Genomic DNA, 19,977 nt, shown 5'->3' with positions numbered 1-19,977 from the left:
GGGTGCAAAGGACCTGCAGTTCTCTGTCCCTCCACAGGGTCCCTTTATAATGTGCAACTAGATAAATTCAACTGTGCTGGCTTGTTGAGTGTGGTAACCATGGGGCTGGGGGAGTGGCTCAGAGAGCAGGTGCTTGCTGCACAAGCTTGAGGACCTGAGTTCGGATCCCAGCACCCACATAAAGCCCAGATGTGCACCTGTGGCCCTGGCACTAGGCAAGTGAAGATGGGAAGGTCCCTGGAGCACATTGGCCAGCCAGTTAGCCAAACCAGTGAGCTCCAGGTTCAGGAAGAGACTCTCAGCAAAGTAGGTGGAGAGCAATAGAGGAAGACACCCAATGTAGACCTCGGAGCTCCTTCCACATGTATGTACACACACACACACACACACACACACACACACACACACACACATCCACAAGAACACATGCATGCAATTCCCATACACACAATTTGATAATCACTTGATATCTCTGAGATTATTGTAGTTACAATGGAATCTTAGTCTTCCTATATACCAAAATAAATAGCATGCTTGTATTAGATACGGAGATTTTGTATCGTTCCTTCTCCTGGATCTGTGTTAACTCACCTTCTGCTGTAGTTTTTGCACACTGTCTCTCTGGCTGGGTGTGATGACAATACCCCTGGGATCCCAGCACCCAGTGCACAGAGGCAGGAAGATGTAAGTTTAGGGTCATCCTCAGCTATATAGTGAACTGAAGGCCAGCCTGGGCTACATGAGACTGTCTCAAAAATAAAACAAGAGTCTTTCTGGTACCACACAGCCAGCTGAATCCCAGAGCCATGTTCTCCCATCATTCTATCTGCCTCGCACCATGCAACCACTGACGACCAAGCGGCTAGTGAGTTGTAAATAACTTGGGATGGTTCATCTTGATCGTCAACCCAATAAGACTTAGAATCACCGTAGAAACAACCCTGGGTGTGTCTGTGAAGGAATTTCTAGATTTGGACAATTGAGGTAGGAAGACCCACCCCGAACATGGACAGCACCATCCCATGGGCTGGGGTCCTGGGCTGAGCACAAAGGAGAAAGTGAGCTGTGAGCCCCAGTATCCATGTGTCTCTGCTTCCTAACTGTGGATGCCGTGTGACCAACTGCCTCCAGCTTCTGCCATCATGCCCTCGCCACCATAATGGTCTGCATCTTCAAAGCATGAGCCAAAGTGACTAATGCAGGTGTTGGGCCTCGTGGCTCACTTATGTGTGGGAATGGCCAAAGTCGGAATGTGACGTTCTGCCTGGCTTTTAAAGCCCATGGGCTGTTGCTAGAGTTTTCCTGCCTGGCCCACAGTCAGGGCAAATCTCTCTCACCTGCCAGTCCCACAGCCGTCAGACCCGACCAAGTAAACACAGAGACTTGTATTGGTTTCAAACTGTATGGCCATGGCAGGCTTCTTGCTAACTGTTCTTTCAGCTTAAATTAATCCATTTTTATAAATCTATACCTTGCCACATGGCTCGTGGCTTACCGGCATCTTCACATGCTGTTTCTCATCGTGGCGGCTGGCAGTGTCTCTCACTCAGCCTTCCACTTCCCAGCTTTATTCTCCTCCTTGTCCCGCCTACACTTCCTGCCTAGCCAATGGCCAATCAGTGTTTTAATTATTGACTAATCAGCAACACATTTGACATACAGAACATCCCACAGCACTTCCCCCCTTTTTTTAAAAAAAAAAAAAAAAAAAAGGAAGGTTTTAACCTTAACAAAGTAAAATTACATATAATTTGGGAATTTGGGCGTAGCTTCTCTTACTACTTCCTGCTGGAGGGGGGCGCTGTATCTTATGGGGATACAAAGAAAATTTTAGGATCATGGAAAAGTCCATGAGGGTGTATCGTCTGAGCCAGTTGCCTTCAAACCATTCTGGATGTTGGATCATCTGGGCCATGGTGTCATCAAAGACCTTTCAGGGGGTCTTGGCTGGTCAAACCTGATGTGTCTTAATCTGGAACAAATCCATAGCCTCTGGCTTTCTGTGGAAACAAAAGCAGAGTCTCCTTTCCAAAGTAACATATCCTTATATTCAAATTTTGAAGTCAAGATACCTTTAAAATATACATTTTGGCGTAACTCAACAGCTTTTACAATGAAATGTTTTTCTGCAGTCCCAAAGACAACACAATGCAGATTCTCTGTGTAATATCCATTTTTACGTGGCTTATTTTTTATACTACCTTTACTGTCTCTTTAAAGACTTTATTTTTTAAAACTATTTGTTTCTATAACTCTATATATCATCTTTTTTGTCTCTTTCAAGCCTACGTATCTTTTACACACATTGTAAACTATTACATCTGAATCTGTCTTATTGTGAATCTATTGCCTTAAACTGCAGCAGCAGCTGCTGGCTCCACCCACCTTGCTTCCCAACATGGCATTTTCCACCAGCTCTGGGAGCTATCGTGGGTCTCTATGCTTTTATCCAAGCCATGTAGCCCAGAAACCTCTTTTTTTTGTTTTGTACCTGCTAAATCCACCATGCAGCTTAATGTGCCACTTGCAGAGGTCTTATCCCGCCATAGGCAGGTCGAGCACGCAGCTAGGAACCCACCAGTAGCTCAAACCGGCAGCTGCCGCTCATTTGAGAGAGACAATTAGGAACTGTTTTTGGGCCTCGTGGCTCACTTATGTGTGGGAATGGCCAAAGTCGGAATGTGACGTTCTGCCTGGCTTTTAAAGCCCATGGGCTGCATGGGAATGTGCATTCTCCAACCAGTGCTGACAGGAAAGATGGTTGACACAGCCAACAGCCAAGCCAAGCGCGACTTGCTCTTTGCAGACTCTGAGCCCCTATGGGAGGCTCTGAGAACCACTGCCGCGGGTCACAGCAAACACATTGGAAGAAGGCTAGAAATCCATCTCCATGAAGAGCTTCCCAGAAGAGAAAAATTACCCTTCCTCCTAACAAGGACTCTGGTATGTGTCTCAGACTCAAGGTAGAGTTAAAGATGTAGCAGTATTCTACTAAAGTGTCCCCATGTTGGCAAAGATAACAGCACATTTAAGAGACTGAAGAAAATGAAGCAGTTTTTAATACACTGTTCTGCAGGAAGAGATGCCAGCATAGAGAGAAGGCAAAAATGGCTAGCACACTGATTTGTGTGGTTTTCTCATACAGAAATGGAGAATAGCAGTTTGTTTCTTACACCAATAAGGATGACTTGACCTTGGAGAAATGTGTCTTTATTTCAGCTTCTACCTGGGTCTCTGGGACAGTGGTTAGTTTACATCTCAAAGTCAGTCTTTGGAAGAAAGAAATGGCCATGGGCTGAAGAGATGGCTCACTCCACTTGTAGACTGCTTGCCTCACGAGTATGAGGACCTGAGGTCAATCCCTAGAAGCTCATAAAAAAGTTGGGCTTGGGCTGTGGTGGTCTGAATGAGAATGCCTCCGATAGGCTCATGTGTGAATACCTGGTCCCAGATGGTGGAACTATTCGGGAAGGATTAGGAGATGTGGCCTTGTTGGAGGAGGTGTGTCACTGAGGGTGAGCTTTGAGGTTTCCAAAGACTGTTAACCATCCCCAGTGTGCCCCTCTCTGCCTCCTGCTTGTACATCAAGATGTGAGTTCTCACTTGTTTGTGCCACTGGGCTTTTATTCCACCACCTTGAACTCTAGGCCTCTGAAACCACACACCCAATTAAATACTTTCTTTTTATAAGTTGATTTGATCATAGTGTTTTATCACAGAAACAAAAAGAAACAAATACAGTAGTGTGTTCTTGTATTCTCAGTACGAGGCAGGCAGAGACAGGAAGATCTCCGGGGCTCCCTGGACAGCCAGCCTACCCTCCTGGTGAGCTCCAGGCCAAGGAGAGACCCTGTCTCAAAAAACAGGGAGAGTGAGGAGCAATATCCAAGGTTGACCTCTAGCTGCTACACACGTGTGAACATGTGCGCGCGCACACACACACACACACACACGGGGGGGGGGGGGGGGGACTGACACATACAAAGTATTCCTGGATAAATTGCTAGGCCTAACACTTAAGAATATATCATAAAGAATGGCAGTGTCTCCCCAAAGCACAGTCCTTCGTGGCGCGAAGGGAACTCTGGATGGTCTCCAGGGCTTGAGCAACAGGTCTCCCCTTCCTCACTTGGTTCACATGACTGCTATCTCCTACACTTACGTCACCCCAGAAGCCAGCTGGTCGGAATGGCTGCTGCATCCCAGATCTGTAGTACTGCACACATGACATGCGATACATGTGCACAGGCCCACATGAATGCACATGTAGGCACACAAAGACACGTGCATGTATTAAGTGTGCTTTTTATAGTATGAAGATTGAGTGCCTGTCGAATAGTGAGGATGAAGGAGTAGCTGCCGGCTCCTAGATCTATGATTAAAATTCCTTTCTTTCCTTCTTTGTCACACTGTAGCCCAGGCTAGCTCCAAACTCCCTATATGGCGCTGAGATCACAGATGTGTGCCACCATGCCTGGTTTGTGTGGTACTAGGAATAGAACCTAGGGCTTCCTGCATGCAGGGCAAGCAAGCATCCTGTCAAGTGAGCTACATTTCCAGCCACAGCTGTAACTTCATGCACAGCTGTCTTCTCTTGTACGTGGCCCCAGTTCTTAAACACAGCAGCTTCAAAACCAGAAGTATTTGATTTTCACTTGTTTTACTTTACAGGGAATCAATTTCCTTTCCCTAAGGGAAGAGCACAGCAATTGTTGTCCAATTGGTCAGCCCCGGAAGCATAAGTACAAGTAACATTACACAGACTGAGCAGGTTATATTTATGTATTTAGGAACACATGCACATTCAACAACAACAATTAAAGAAAAGAGACCATGAATTTGACAGAGAGCTGGGGGTGGGGTACCTGGAGGGTTTGGAGAAAGGACAGAGAAAAAATGATGTCATTATATTATAATCTCAAAAGAGAAAGTCTATTTTAAATAAATGAAAGAAATACATTTCTTATGCCAACAAAGAAGGAGCCTTTTCTTTTGATAGCTGCAGGTGGCCGGGCCACCAGGACAGGCAGGCTGGCAGCAGGGTGCCCTGCTGGCTGTGTCAGTCAAATGTTCTTACAGGCTCTGGAACAGGTTTGAATACAGTCAGCACGTGGTCGCTTCTATCCCTCCTCTAAAGGAAGCCGCTGTTCACAGCTTTTACTCTTCATATCTTACCCCAATAATGCTCTATTTTTCTCCCTATGAAAAGCCGGTACCTGCGGGAGGCCTTTCTTCTTCCCATCAGTCAGCTGAGCCCCTCCCCGCCCCATCCCCTCTCCCCTGCCCCCATTCCCTCCTTTTCCCGCTCCCATTCCTCCTCCACCCCCATTCCCTCCCCTCCCCGCTCCCCATTCCCTACCCCCCCCGCCCCCCACTTCCTCCCCCCCCCCGCCCCCCATTCCCTTCCCCCCACCTCCCTTCCTGGATCCCACCACCAGCTCACCCTCTTCTCTAGGCTCCAGACACAGACCCTGCTTCCTCCCAGGGAGCCGTCCCTGAATCTCTCTCTTTATCTCCTCTAGCCCGCCTTCCCTACACCCGTGGGAACTGTAAAGCACTGTTTGCTATCGAACGCATTGTTTCTATTAAGAATTTTGTGTTGAGTGAATTTAACATTTAGTTTTTTTCGTGTGTACATTTAGGTGTGTGTTTGTGTTCATATACAGGGTGGGGGGGCGGGGTCCGATATACATTTACACATGCGTGTGGAGGCCAGAAGACAACCTTCGTGTCATTCTCTGTAGCTACTTAAGACAGGTTCTGTCACTGGGACCTGGAGCTCCATGGTTCCACAAGGCTGGTTCGCCCCCAAGCCTCAGGCAGGAGTCTGCCTGTTTCTGCCTTTTCAGCATTGGGATTAAAAGTGCAAAAACCACTCCACCCAACTTTTTACATATGTGCAGGGATCTGAGCGCAGGTCCCTATGCTTGCATAGCAAGTGTTTTACCGACTGAGCTAGCCCCCAGCCCCCTTACTATGTAGTCTGTAAAGACATTTTATCCTGCAAGATTCTAGTCATAGGAAGGACCTACAGTCGTTACATTCTTGGAGATGGGTGTAGTTGTGGCTGCCAGTGGCTGGGGAGGGGAAAACGTGAAATTGGGCATAATGGGGACAGGTTTCAAACAAAGAGAAAGAGTCCTGTGGGTGGCTGAAGGTGGCATGGCAGTGTGGTGTATTTAATGCCTCAGAATGGCATACTTAAAATGTTTACATAGTATATGTTATCACGATTTTTTTTAAAGAGTGGGTTTTTGGGTTTGGTGCTGAGATTTGAACCTAGGACCTCACACATGCTAAGCAGGTGCTCTACCATTAAGCCGCAACCCCATACTTGAAGGTGTTTATGAAATGTGAATAAGCTGTATATCCTGTACAGATGACAGATAACATATCACCTCTGCCTTCTGTGTGTGTGTGTGTGTGTGTGTGTGTGTGTGTGTGTGTGTGTGTGTGTGCTCATGTGTGCTAAAAGTTGATATTGAGAGGCCATCTTCTCCTACTCTCTACCTTATTCTTTTAGACAGGGTCTCTCTGAATCTGAAACCTGCTGTGATCCCAGACAGGCCCTGGGATCCACCTGTCCGCACTCTCCCAGAGCTGGGATTCCAGGTACACCGGGCCACACCTGGCTTCTGCTGATCCTGGGGATCAAAACTCAGGTCCTCATGCTTGTACAGCAAGACTTCACATACTGGGCCATGTCCCCGCCCCCAACCCCATCTTTTTCTAAATTCAATTCTGTTCCAATGCCCAGAAAAAGAGCATCTTTCATCAGGTCTGGAGCGGCGAGTTCACTGAATCCAGGCTGTTCCCTAGTGTCTTAAACTGCTGGTCATAATTGCACATGTGGGTTGTAACAACTTTGGCAACAGAAAAAGTCTTCCAAATGTACGTCCACCAAAAATTAATTCAAAATCCAATGTGTCGTGAATCTCAGGTGTTTTGAGCTGCGCTTGCCTGTGTTGCATGCAGATACCGTGTGTGCTCACTGAAGCCTCTGAGCACAGGGCATGTGGATTTTGCATGCTGTCACACAGCACAACGCTGCTCGGATAGGAGACTTTTGCATTCTATGAATGGCACATACCAGGTTTTTTCTCTAATAGAAACATAATGGGCCCCACGGTAGAGGAGCTGTGTCCTGTGTTTATTGCTGCTTTATTCACTACAGCAAAGTCCTGGTCACCCAGTTGTCCATTAACAGATGAATGCATAGTGAAAATTTGTTTTATATGTATACATATATACATACACTCATATATACATATATACACACATATATATACTATTCAGCTCTAAAAATGAATTTTAAATTTTGTGGGAAAATGGATAGATTCAGAATGTATAATATTAAGCAAGGTCTCATAATCTCAGAAATAAAAACATCTACATGTTCTCCTTCATATGTGGAATCTAGTCAATAATACATGTTCATATGTGAACAACTGTGCATGTGGCTAGAGTGAGGACAAGATGCATGTAACATGAAGAAAGGACCAAAAAGGCCAACAGAAGAGGGGGGGAGGACTGAGTGCAGCTGACAGACACGTCATAAGGAGGCTATAAAGCCGATTGTTTTTCTAGTTGTAACTCTCATGGAGTTTCGGGTTTTGGTGCTAATTCTAATTGTATAGAAGTTCATTGAGTTGTGTAGACTTTGGGTCTGCTTCATTTTGGTGTGTGACATTTATATTTATTTGCAAGTTTTTCTGCAATAAAGTTTATAAAATTAAAAAACAATGATTTAATTCTAGAAAACCAAGACTTTACTATTAAATATTAGCATTGATGTTTTAATATTTTCCTCGTGTAAGCATGTAAGCGTGAAGTCAGTATCTTTGGATATGACAGCATTTCTCACAGTTCTGGGGCCCAAGCTCATGGTGTCAATGTGAGCTGGTTCTAGTGAGGGTTGATTTGTGTGTTTCCACTTCAAAGAACATTAATCCTACATGTCCAAGGTCCAATGTGCATGATGGAGGTGGGATGTGTAACTAGGTGTACATAAGGTCGTATGAGTGGGTCCCTAACTCTGGCTCTGTGTGTGTGTGTGTGTGTGTGTGCGCGCGCACGCGTGCATTTTCATCCTGCCCATCTTTTTATGTGGGTTGTGAGGATCTCACTCAGGTTCTCACACTTGCAAGGCAAGTACTTTGCCAGCTCTGTTTCCACAGGCCTTTCCCTAATGTTTTATGAAACACAATAACTAACAATTAAATTGCCGTGGCTGCTGAGTCCAGCCATCATGGAATAGCCCACATCTGTCATGCTTATTGTCCCTTGCCCTTCATTCTCTGGCGAAGGAGCCAAATCCTATTATGGTAAAGTGTTCAGGACTCTCTCCAGACACTCAGGGTTTTAAACAATTTATTTGATTTTAAGTCATCTCCAATAAGTTCACTTTTAAAAAAAATCAGAGATGGGATGAGAGAAATTTGAATTTATTCTCTCTCTGACTCTGCCTCTCTTTTCCTCTCCTTTCTTTCCATCCTCTCCTTTCCCTTCCTCCCTCTCTCTCCTTCCTTCCTTCCGACAGGCTGACCTCAAGCTCACTAGGTAGCTGAGGATGACCTTGATCCTCCGGACTGCTTGGATTGCAGGCATGTACCACCCTGCTGGGTTATGCAGTGCTGGGGCTGGAACCCAGGGCTTCATGCATGCTAGGCAGGCACTCTACCAACTGATCCACATCCCCAGCCCACCTTTCTCATACTTTCTATAAGGCAAATTTGTGATCTCTTCTGATGATGATGAAATTTGTACATAATACAAAAGGCTTAGTATTTAAAAGCTTTATGCTGTAATTTATTTAAAGACAGGAAGTGATTCTTGTAAAGTATTTAATGTACTTTTATACATAGTCCTAACAAGATTGATGAAATGATTAAATAATAAAGTAAGGGGGATAAAAGTTAAGGTTCCCTCCTAGAGCACTAACTCCTACCTGCTTTTCTGTTTAATTACCTGATTCTTGTAAGTTGAAGAATTCTGACTTAAGGTCCTGTTTGCTTCTGAGGAACAAGAATGAGGTGTTTTTCTTTACTGTAGATCATTTTAATGTATTTATCAATCACACACGCACACACGCATGCACACACGCACGCACGCGTGCGCATGAGAGGCCAAAGGAGAATATCAAGATCCTATCTCTACCATTTCCTGCCCCATTCCCTTGAGTCGGAGTCTCCCTGATCCTGGAGCTAGGCTGGCGGCCGGCAAGCCTCAGCATCCTCGGGCCACTCTCCGCTCTCGCGGTACTAGAGTTGTAGGTGCCCTGAAGTCTCACCCAACGCTCTAGGTGTTTGAACTCAGGCCCTCAGACTTGCACAGAAAACACCCTTAGCTGGCTGAACCGTGTCTCTAATGCTGAGGACATTTATCTATTTGAGATGCTGTCTCAAGAAAGTTGCCAGGCTGGCTTTGAACTTCTGATCCTCCTGCACCTGGGATTACAGATTTGCACCATCAGTCTCCGCAAACACCAAACGACATCAGTCTTCTTTTTTCTGGTACGGGGCTTGAACCCAAAACTTCACATCTGATAAGAGGCTCAGTTTCCTTTCCCGCTGCTGTTACAAAAGGCCCTAACTAAGCAACGTAAAGGAGAAAGGTCTCAGTTGGCTCACAGTTCCAAGTGCTCGGCTTGCTTCCTCCATGTTTGTTTGCTTGTTTTCTGCTCTTCTATGGCTCAGAATCCCACTCGCCCACCCTCACCCTCTGCCCAGGGAACCTTCTGAGGTCTTCCTCCCTTAGTTAACATAAGTAAGATAATTCCACACAGCAGGAGGCGTTGTGGTGCACGCCCTTAATCTCAGCACGGTGGAGGCAAAGGCAGGCGGATCTGTGAGTTCAAGGCTTGTCTCTCAGGTGATTCTAGATTCTGTCACTTTGGCAAATTAAAATTAGCTGTCACTTAGGGAGTGGAGAGACGGCTCATTGGTTAAGAGTGCAAACAGCAGAGGACCTGAGTTCATTTTCCTGTGCCAACATCTGCCAACACCTGTAACTCTAGCTCCACAGGTTCTCACAGAGACCAGCACTCGTGTGATCATACACACACACACACACATACACACACACACACACACACACACACACACACACACACACACACACACACAAGGCTGGAGAGATAGCTCAGAGGTTAAGAGCCTTTGCTGCTCTTGCAGAAGAGCAAGGTTCAGTTCCCAGCGTCCATATGGTGCACATACATACATGCAGGGATTTAACACATACGCAAATAATAAAAATACAAACAGCTAGTCACTATGGTAGTTGAGCACTGGGCTCCTGAGCTGCAGTCCAGCCCCACCATCCCGACTGCCTTGACACTGATAAAGGAACAGCAGTAACCGGAGAGCAGTACAGACTCGTTGCGACCTGGGTGACTGGCGTGGGTCTGCTGCCTTCTGAATCACGGAGCTTGGAATTCTGTTCCTTGAGGAACTGTTTATTTTTCCAGGCTGGCAAGTGCATCAGGAACTTGGCTCCTGGTAATCATCACTAAACAAACACCTCAACACCTTTTCTGAGAACTGTCAGAGCTTAGGGGTTAGTTGAAAATGGGCCATTTATCACCAACGGGAAGAACCCCCAAGGGAGTTTTGGGGGGAACTGTTTCAGTTCAAAAACATTCAGCCGTGTGGCGTTTATCAGAAGAGCCTTGAACATCAGACAGGGCCTCACTGGGACAGCTCTGAGCTGACACCTGCAGGTGTTCAGGAGAGTCGTAGAGTTCCCTGCCTTATTCCCAGAGACCGAAGTCATTGCCCGCACCCTGCTTCCATCTTCAGGGTGGATATTCCTCCTCCCCCCCGTTGCTGTAAGGAAGGGTGTTAGTTCAGTCTCAGCAGTTTGGTGGAGCGGCTGACACCAAGAGTGTCTCAGTGTCTGCCAGGCTCATCTTGTGCAGTAGACAAGATTGGGAGCCTCCAGCGTGGTATGACCTCCCACAGCCATGAGTTTTCATACTTTTCTGGATGCTGTGACAACAGCAATAACAACAACAAAATGATAAAAAGCAACTAAACAAATCGTTTGTTTTGGCTTGAAGTTCTAGGGTACAGTCTGTCATGGTGGGAAGGCATGGCGGCGGGTCATGGGACCACGAGGCGTCTGCACTCAGGACGCACAGAAAGGAGAATGCGGGTGCTCAGCTCCCTCTCTCCTTTTAGTCAGTCTCGGGTCCCAGCCCATGGGATGCTGCTACCCACACTTAGATAGGTCTTCCCACCCCAGTTAATCCAAACTAGAAAATTCCTCACGGACATGCCCAGAAGTCTCCATTCATGGCAACCCTAAATCCCATCCAGTAGACAGTTAAGATGGACTATCACACCTTGAAATGCAGCCACCATTACACACTGGTTTTCAGAATCAGAACACTTCTCAGGGAGTTCTGGTTGGCTGTACTCCTCTAGCAGAACCTGAGGTGGAGCAGAATGTATAGGTTTGGTAGAAAATCCTGTAAACTGGGCTGAAGAAAGGAGCCCGTGTGACCATTACCCAGGATTTATGCAGGAAGTATCATTGTTGGAAGCCTGGGGCAGCCTTGTTTCCTGTGGGGGATACCTACCCTAGTATCACAGAACATCACAGCTAAGGAACAACATTTAAACAAGAAATACCAGAGGAGGGCTGGGGGTGTGACTCAGTGGGTAGAGTACCTGTCTACCACGCAGGAATCCCTAGGTTCCATCCCCAGCACCACATAAACCAACTTCGGGAGCACACACCTGTCATCCCGGCATTTGGGAGGTGGAGACAAGAACAGTAGTTCAAAGTCATCCTCAGCCACACAGGAAGATTGAGAAGAACCTGGCCACCTGAAACCCTGTTTCAAGAAGGGAGGGAGGGAAGGAGGGAAGGAGGGAGGAAGGGAGGGAGGGAGGGAGGAAGGGAGGGAGGGAGGGAGGAAGGGAAGGAAGGGAGGGAGGGAGGGAAGGAGGGATCAATTACCAGCGACATTGCCTGGCAGGTGTCAGGAGTGGTCTTCAGTCAGAGCACAGATCTCTTCAAAGTCATTAGGTACCCTTCCTCAAATGGAGCAGGAGAGGGTGAGATGTCTAGTCAGTAAGGTTCTTGCTGGGCATGAGGACCTGAGTTCAGGTTCCTAGCATGAATGTAAGAAAGAGAAAAACAAAACAAAACAAAAAAACAACCTTAGGTATAGCCCCCTGCACCTGTAATCCCAGAATTTAGGAGGCAGAGACAGGTGGTTCTTCGGTCGCCCAAGTGAATTGTCAAGTTCTAGGTTCAGTGAGAAACCCTACCTGTCTCAAGAAAATAAAGTGGAGAATAATAAAGACACCAGGTGTCTTCCTCTGAACACCACACACACATACACACGTGTGCACACACATGTACACACACACAGATGGAACAGGGAGTGTACCCTTGCCCAGCACCGCTTCTACTCCTGATACCTATCAGTGAGCACTGTGACACCAAAGAGACCTCAGAGGGACCTGTGCAAGTGAAGCAATCAGACAATGCCCTTCAGCAGAACAGGGAGAAGCTGCAACATGCAGGCTCAGGGGCTGCAGCGGGCTAGGGGCTGCAGGGGGTTCAGAGGCTGCAGCAGCGGGCTCAGGGGCTGCAGCAGCGGGCTCAGGGCTGCAGGAGGCGCAGGGGCTGCAGTGGGCTCAGGGGCTGCAGTGGGCTAGGGGCTTCAGGGGGTTCAGAGGCTGCAGCAGCAGGCTCAGGGGCTGCAGCAGCGGGCTCAGGGGCTGCAGCAGCAGGCTCAGGGGCTGCAGCAGCGGGCTCAGGGGCTGCAGCAGGCTCAGGGGCTGCAGGGGGTTCAGGGGCTGCAGCAGCAGGCTCAGGGGCTGCAGCAGGCTCCTAGCTGTGGGGTTCATTCCCGTGGGATCAAGGAGGCCACAGTCCCACTGATCCCAGGGAGCAGCACCCTCCCTTGCCTGGACGCTGAGTGGAGACAGGTTCTCTTTTTCATCCAATGAAAGAAAGCCAATACACTTCCCTGACCTGGGCCTGGCCTATACCCAACTGGGGATAGAGGCAGGTAGAGGACAGTGACAATCAGGTTATGATGCTGAGGGGACCGAGCTGCCTGCTGGCCCAGTGGCTGGGGGCAATGTCCCCTAAGACAGCTGCCCTATAGGAACCCCAGTGTGACAGCTAACTTTTTATTCTTAGGGATCTCATACATGAATACAATACACCCCGATCCTTCCAGCGTCTCCTGTGCACCCCATCCAGAACTTCCTCTCAACTTCATGTCCTGGTCCAGTTTTTTAAACACATCACCTGCGGAGTCCAGTTGGTGTCCCCTGAGTGCCCAGGGGTGGAGAGCTGGCTCCTAGAGCCCGGGCAGCCTACCAAGGCCGCGTCCCCGAAGGAAACCGCCTGGCTTTCCTAGTAGCGCCTGACGCAGGAATGGGCTTTGTGAGCCCTTCTCCCATCCATGCTGGAATCAGCTGATGTATCTTCTGCAGGTCTCAGGAAGTAACCGCAGCTGTTGAGAGTTCTCGAGTGCACTGGCAATTTGACTCAAGTTTGAAACCACCTAGAAAGCACACATGGGTGTGCCTGGGAGGGCATTTCCAAAGGAATTTCACTGAGCTGGGAAGACCCACCCTGTATGTGGGTGGCGCCATCCTGTGGGGTAGCGTCCCAGGTTAGTAAAAAGGAGAGAGCAAGCGGAAGACCATCATTGCTCACCATCTGCCTCCCTGACTGGAGATGTGGCGTGATCAGCCGCCTCCTCCTCCTCCTGTGGCCATGTCTTCCCAAGCATCAAATGTCGTGATATTATTAAATACGTAGAAATTTTAGACAGAAGATCCTCAGTAAGGGTCACCCCCACAAAGGAAGAAGGAACAGAGATAGTCCATCAGTGATGCTTTATTTCTTTGGAAATGCTTTAGAGTTCTTAGGGATGAATAAAGAAATCTTGATTGTTTGAAAATATTTATCTTTGAACTATTCTAGATACTTCACAGATTTTTAAAAGATAATGAATTTCAAAGCCCAATACAAATGCTTTGGACATGCTTTTAAAAGCCACATGTGTAGTCTCCCAAATGGTTACTGAAATCCAAATATTTATTGAGCATTGTGTGTGTGTATGTGTATGTATATATGCATGTGTGTGTGTGTGTGTGTGTGTGTGTGTGTGTGTGTGAGTGTGTGTGTGTGTGTGTGTGTGTGTGTGTGTGTGTGTGTGTGTGTGTGAATCTGGGATAGCACTGAGATTCCTGTACATATGACTCCATCTGTATAGGACTCCAAATCCAGGAAAGCCTTGTCCTGGCAGGTGAGGCCCAGGGTGGTGGGGAAGTCCACAGTGATGGGTCAGGTGGGTACCTCCCAAGAAGGCAGATTCCAGCAGCTCCACTCACAATGGTTACAGTGCAGTTCTCCCACAAGTGTGAACAAAGATGGAGCTCAGTTGGTAGAGTCTTTGCTGACTATGCTCGCAAAGCCCTGGGTTCCATCCTCAGCACCGCATGAGTAGCACATGGCGGTGCACGTCTGTAATCCCAGCACTTACCAGCTCGAGAAAAGAAGACCAGAAACTCAAGATCAGCCTTGGAGTGATGGTTAGTTTTCATCGTGAATGCGTCACAATCTAGAGTCACCAGAGAAGAGAGTCTTAATTTGGGGTGTCTAGATCCCACTGCCCTGTGGGTGTGTCTATGAGGATTATCTTGATTACATCGACGATACAGGAAGACCTGTTCCCTGTGGGGGGCGTCATTCCTTGGGCATGGGGTCCTGAACTGTGTAAGAGGGAGCAAGAGCTGAGCACAAGCAGGCGTGCATCACTTCATTGCTTTCTGCTCTTGGCTGTGGGTGTCGCTGCTTCAAGATCCTGCTGCCTCAGTTTCTCTACAATAGTGAACCCTAACCTGGCGTTGAGAGATGAATAGACCCATCAAGTTGCTTCTGGCAGGATTTTTTCTGGAAACAGAACCCAGACACTTGGCCACATGGCAGGTTTGATGCCAGCCTAGGCTACATGAGAGCCTACCTCCAAACAGATCTCTTGGTCAGTGTAGGACAGGAGGTGCCAGTTGATGCTGGGTGTCACGGCTTGTGCTTCCTGAGTCCCTGGTCCTTTCTAGGTCAGTTAGAAGAAAGTGAAAGAGAAGAATGACGTGTTCCACTTCCTTCTTGTGCTTTTTTTGCAGCAAAAGCTACGTGATCCCCCTGCAGTGCAGCTGTCCCGTGGATTTCGAATTCCACATCACTCTGCTTCGGTCTCATCAGGCCTTTACAATTGCGCCGAGGTCAGGTGAGGAGGGTGTGACGTCACACAGCCAGCTGCCCCAGCAGTCTCGGGGCAGAGGCAGGGCTTGGAATATTTGTCACTTTCCTTGTTGCTGTGGCAAAAACAATGTAAGGAAGGAAGGCTTGTTTGTCTCACAGTCTAAGGGGACAGCCCACCCTGGTGGGGAAGGCGAGGTGGCGTGAGGCAGCTGGTCACATGGCATTCGCAGTCGGGAAGCAGAGAGGGATGAACGCTGGTGCTCAGCTCACCCTCCCCTTTATGTTTAGTCCAGAATCCCAGCCCATGGAACAGCGCTGCCCACATCCAACAGGTCCTCTCAGCCAGGTTAGACATGTCTGGAAGCACTCTCATGGACATACAGAGCTGTGTTTACATGGTGACTCTAAGTCCAGTCCAGATGACAATAAACATTAGCCAGCATGCTTGAAGAACACACACACACACAAGCAAACATGTGTATACATATATGCATGCCCCCCTGCCACACACACATGAAAATGGGGGAGGATAAAATAGGTCAAGTGCAAAATGTTTCAAGACACATTTCCTCTTCCAAACAGGTTGGTGGTAACTGAGCCCACTGTAAGTTACTGCTTGCTTGTGTGGCCTAAAGACTGGGAAGTTCGGTTTTCAGACAGATGGTATTCACCAGCGTTCATCCCAGACCCACAGATCAGTACGTCCTTTAAGCCTTGTCCCATTTTACAGATGAGAAAACTGAGCCTCATTTAAGGCATTCAAGCTGAGTTGCAGAGTTCCTGAGTAACCAAAGAGAACTGTGAGGAGACCCAGTGACCCTGGGGCCACTCTCTTGTCCTAAGCCCTGGGGGACGGCAGTGGCCTGGGACTCACCACTGTGAGGCAGAATGGGTGGTCCTGTCTTCTGGGTGCCTTCTTCCACAACCCCTGTGGTAGAGCTTATCATCAGCTTGTCCGTAGATGACTTTTAAATCATGCAGCTGTTAACTAAATCTTACAGAGGTTAGTTTACCCCAAACCCCACAGTCAGTGGGACCCTAAATCTTAGAAGGTTAAAACACAAGACTCCAAGCATGAGGCTTGGGGACTCCATGACAATTCATGGCGAATAACCTGTACTTCTGAGCTGCTGGGTGGAAATGTTTAAAGCTTATGATAACATCGGTGATCCCACTTACATGTGTGGCATCTAAAAAGTTTGGTGTCATGGGGTGTAGCTCAGCTGGCAGAGTGCTTGCCTGGCATGCAAGGAGCCCTGGGTTCCACCCTCAGCCCTGCATAACTGCACAGCGGTAATCCCAGCGCTTGAGGGATGGGACTGGGATGCCAGGCACCCAGGTCATCTTCAGCCACTAGAAAGCGAAGGCCTGGGACACATACGACCCTACCTCAATTTTTTTATTTATTTTTTATTTTTGGGGGGCCAGGTGTGCTGATGCATGCCTTTAATCCCAGCGCCCAGGAAACAGATGAAGGTGAATCTCTGTGAGTTCCAGGCCATCCTGGTCTACACAGGGAGCTTCAGGACAGCCAGAACTACACAGAGAGACCCTGTTTCCAAAAACAAAACAAAACAATTTTTAAAAATTATTTCGTGGAGATAGAGACTAGAGCAGTGGTTACCGAAGGCTGGGCCAGGAGGTGGGATGGTCAGCAGGGGACAGTTAGAAGGAGCAGCACACAGTAGAGTAAGTGAGGCCGATAACACAGAGTTCAAAATGACTCGGAGCGGGGCTGAAGAGAGAGAGGTCATGAAAACCCCAGTCTCCGGCACCCGCCTAAACCCAGGCGTGGAGGTGCTTGCCTGCAATCCCAGCACTGGGGTGCAGAGTCAGGAGGCCTGGCACTTGCTGGCTGGATAGCACAGCCAACCAGTGAGCTCTGTGTCCAGTGAGAGGCCCTGTCTCAAAAAGTAAGGTGGGTGTGGTGGTTTGAGTAGGTGTGGTCCCCGTAGACTCCTGTGCTTGAATGTTTGGCCCATAGGGAGTGGCGCTATTAGGAAGTGTGGCCTTGGTGGAGGAAGTGTGTCCCTGAGGGGGTGGGCGTTGAAGTCGCATATGCTCAAGCTGTGCCCAGTGTAGCATACAACAATTTCCTTCTCTTGCCTGCGGATCAAGAGGTAGAACTCAGCTCCTTCTCCAGCACCATGTCTGCCTGCATGCCGCCATGTCCCACCATGATGGTAATGGACTGAACCTCTGAACTGTAAGCCAGCCAATTAATTGTTTTTCTTTATGAGAGAAGCCACGGTCATGGTGTCTCTTCACAGCCATAGAAACCCTGACTACGACAGTATGGGACGATTTTTTTACAAGTTTTCCCGTCTAGGTCTTAGTGCTCTGTGTTATAATGTACTTTTATTTTCTATCCTCTTTTAGTCACTGACCATGCCTATATTTTCTATTAATTTACTTACATATTTTAAAAGGTCCCGTTTGCATTACTTTATCTACATATTTGAATATGCCCATATTTGTTTTATGTTAGTGTCACCTAGGATTTGACACAGCAGTATTTCCTGGTGTGCTACAGGCCACAGGGATATATTATAAGAACTCAGCTGGTTATGGCAAAGCCACTACCTAAAGGGATCAAGGAATTCCTTCAGAGGAAACCAAACCTCAGGGAGTATTGGGTGCTGTATGGCTCGTTATATATCAGCTGTCTTCTGCTATGAATATCATGTGTGCCTTCATAGCTTTCCCAATTGATTTTTTTCCCTAAGAATTGCTAACAGTGTGAACTGATCACTCTTTGGACATATACATTCGAGGTATTTGGAGAACAGCCTCAAGAGAAGCTTCCTTCCCTCAGACCCATCTGTTTCTCCCCTTTCAGCACCAGAATCAGATATCTCCCTTAGCACATCTAAGGACTAACAGAAATAACAGTCCAGACCACCACATACTAGTCTCCTGAATTGAGGTAAATTCCACACGGAAACATCGCGGAGGTCAGGTGGACCTCAAGTAATAGTTTCGCACAATTTAAGCTTGGTCCCTCTTTTCTTACAGCTTTACTAACATTATAGACTCCTAACTTCTTACCTAGCCACTCCTAGGAAGGTAGATTGAGCACATAAATTGCCTTTTTGATCTACTAACTGGTATTAGCGCTCAGTTGACCTCCTCCTTTAACCACTCCCTCTTTGGGTTGTGAAAGAAAGCCTGACAGTCACTGCCAGAGGAAAATTCTTACCTGCCTTTATGACCTTGCAGGAATTCAGGACTAGTGGCCTGGCTGGAGGGGGAGGATTGCTATTGCTTGGGTTTATAACTGTAAACCTGAGAGACTGGGGGGGATGAAGAATAAGCCAATGGACTAAGGGCTCGGTGTGCTAAGATTCTTTTCCCAAAAATAATTCTTGATGTTCGTAATTTCTCTCCTGGGCCCCTGGGAAGAATATTATTAAGGCTGGTCCTTAATAATATTCCACACCTGTTGCCCAATGTGGGGCCCAAACCCACAACCCTGAGATTAAGAGTCTCATGCTCTACAGACTGAACTAGCTGGGCCCCACGTGACTTCATTGTTCAGTGTTGTTCTGTGTTCTTCATAATGCTTACATTGATAAACTGAGGCCTTCTTTATTTTTATTTTTATTTGGGTGTGCCTGTGTGTATGTATGCCACCTGCATACGGTGTTCATGGAGGTCAGAAGACAGCCTTAGATCCCCCTGAAGCTGCCTGATGATGGTGCTGGGAACCAAACTCAAGCCATCAACAAGAGCAGTAAATGTTCTTCACCACTGAGCCATCTCTGCAGTCAGAACTTTCTTGGCTTTGAGTTTTTGTTGTTGCTATTGTTTGTTTTTCTTTGCTTCTGTTTGTCTTGCTAGGTAGTGTAGACCAGCCTAGACCTGGAGATCCTCCTGTATTAGTCTCCCAAGTCCTGGAATGCATCACCACACATCACCACATCCGTACATCACATACATCACCACACCCAGCTTCCCGCCCTGTGACTTAACATTATTCATTATTCCTGGCTGTGCTGAAGGTAGTGATCTGTAATTGATCCAAGAATAGTATTCTAGGCTTTACATTTTCATGACCTTTTCATGAGTTTATTTCATGTACTTGTGTATGCATGTTTGTGTTGTGAGCAGAGGACAAGTTTCTAGTTAGTTCACTCCTTCTACCATGTGGGTCTAGAGATCACACTCAGGTCATCAGGCTTGGGAGCATTCGCCTTTACTGAGAGCCATCTTACTGCCTGCTCCACAGACACCCATGTTTGCAGGATGGCCCAGAAGTCACTATGTAGCCAAGGACAACCTTGAATTTCTGATCCTGCTGCCTCTACCTCCTGAGTGTTGGAACCACTAACGCTGGTTTGTGTGGGGCTGGGGATCTTCATGCATGCTGGGCAAGCACCCTACAGACTGAGCCACATCCCCAGCCCTCAGGTAGACTTTTCCAAATGAGGTTGAATATTGAGAATACCTTTCTCACTTATAAAACACAGGACATCACTCCTTTGTGCCACTGTGAATTTTGGCCAAGCAGTGGCTGTCAAAACTTGGCACATATTCTACAACTGTCAACATTGAACAGCCTGCCACCATCATGTTCAAGTGACAGAGCTGCACTAACAGAAAAGAAAAAAAAAAAAAAAACAGCTTACTCGGGTTGCCTTGGCTATGTCTCCACAGTGGGTTTTATTACGTCTAGGCTGGGAGCACTTAAAAAACTAAATCTCCCAGGTCAAGGTAAACATTAATCCTCATCCTCACCCCCAG

At 47.5% G+C, this 19,977-nt stretch overlaps 1 protein-coding gene across 1 annotated transcript in view; it reads left to right on the top strand.

Annotated features, from left to right (window-relative positions):
- Window positions 1-19,977, top strand: part of Cfap221 (cilia and flagella associated protein 221) — an 81,075-nt gene that overhangs the window by 19,227 nt on the left and 41,871 nt on the right. Inside the window, 1 exon segment of the mRNA XM_052736742.1 lies at window positions 15,156-15,259. Coding sequence (XP_052592702.1) covers window positions 15,156-15,259 — 104 coding nt within the window.

This window comes from Peromyscus californicus, unplaced genomic scaffold, assembly GCF_007827085.1.
Source record: "Peromyscus californicus insignis strain IS unplaced genomic scaffold, ASM782708v3 Scaffold_14__1_contigs__length_90479793_seg_2, whole genome shotgun sequence".
Classification (NCBI taxonomy): Eukaryota; Metazoa; Chordata; class Mammalia; order Rodentia; family Cricetidae; genus Peromyscus; species Peromyscus californicus.
This window is presented reverse-complemented; position numbering and strand designations above follow the sequence as displayed.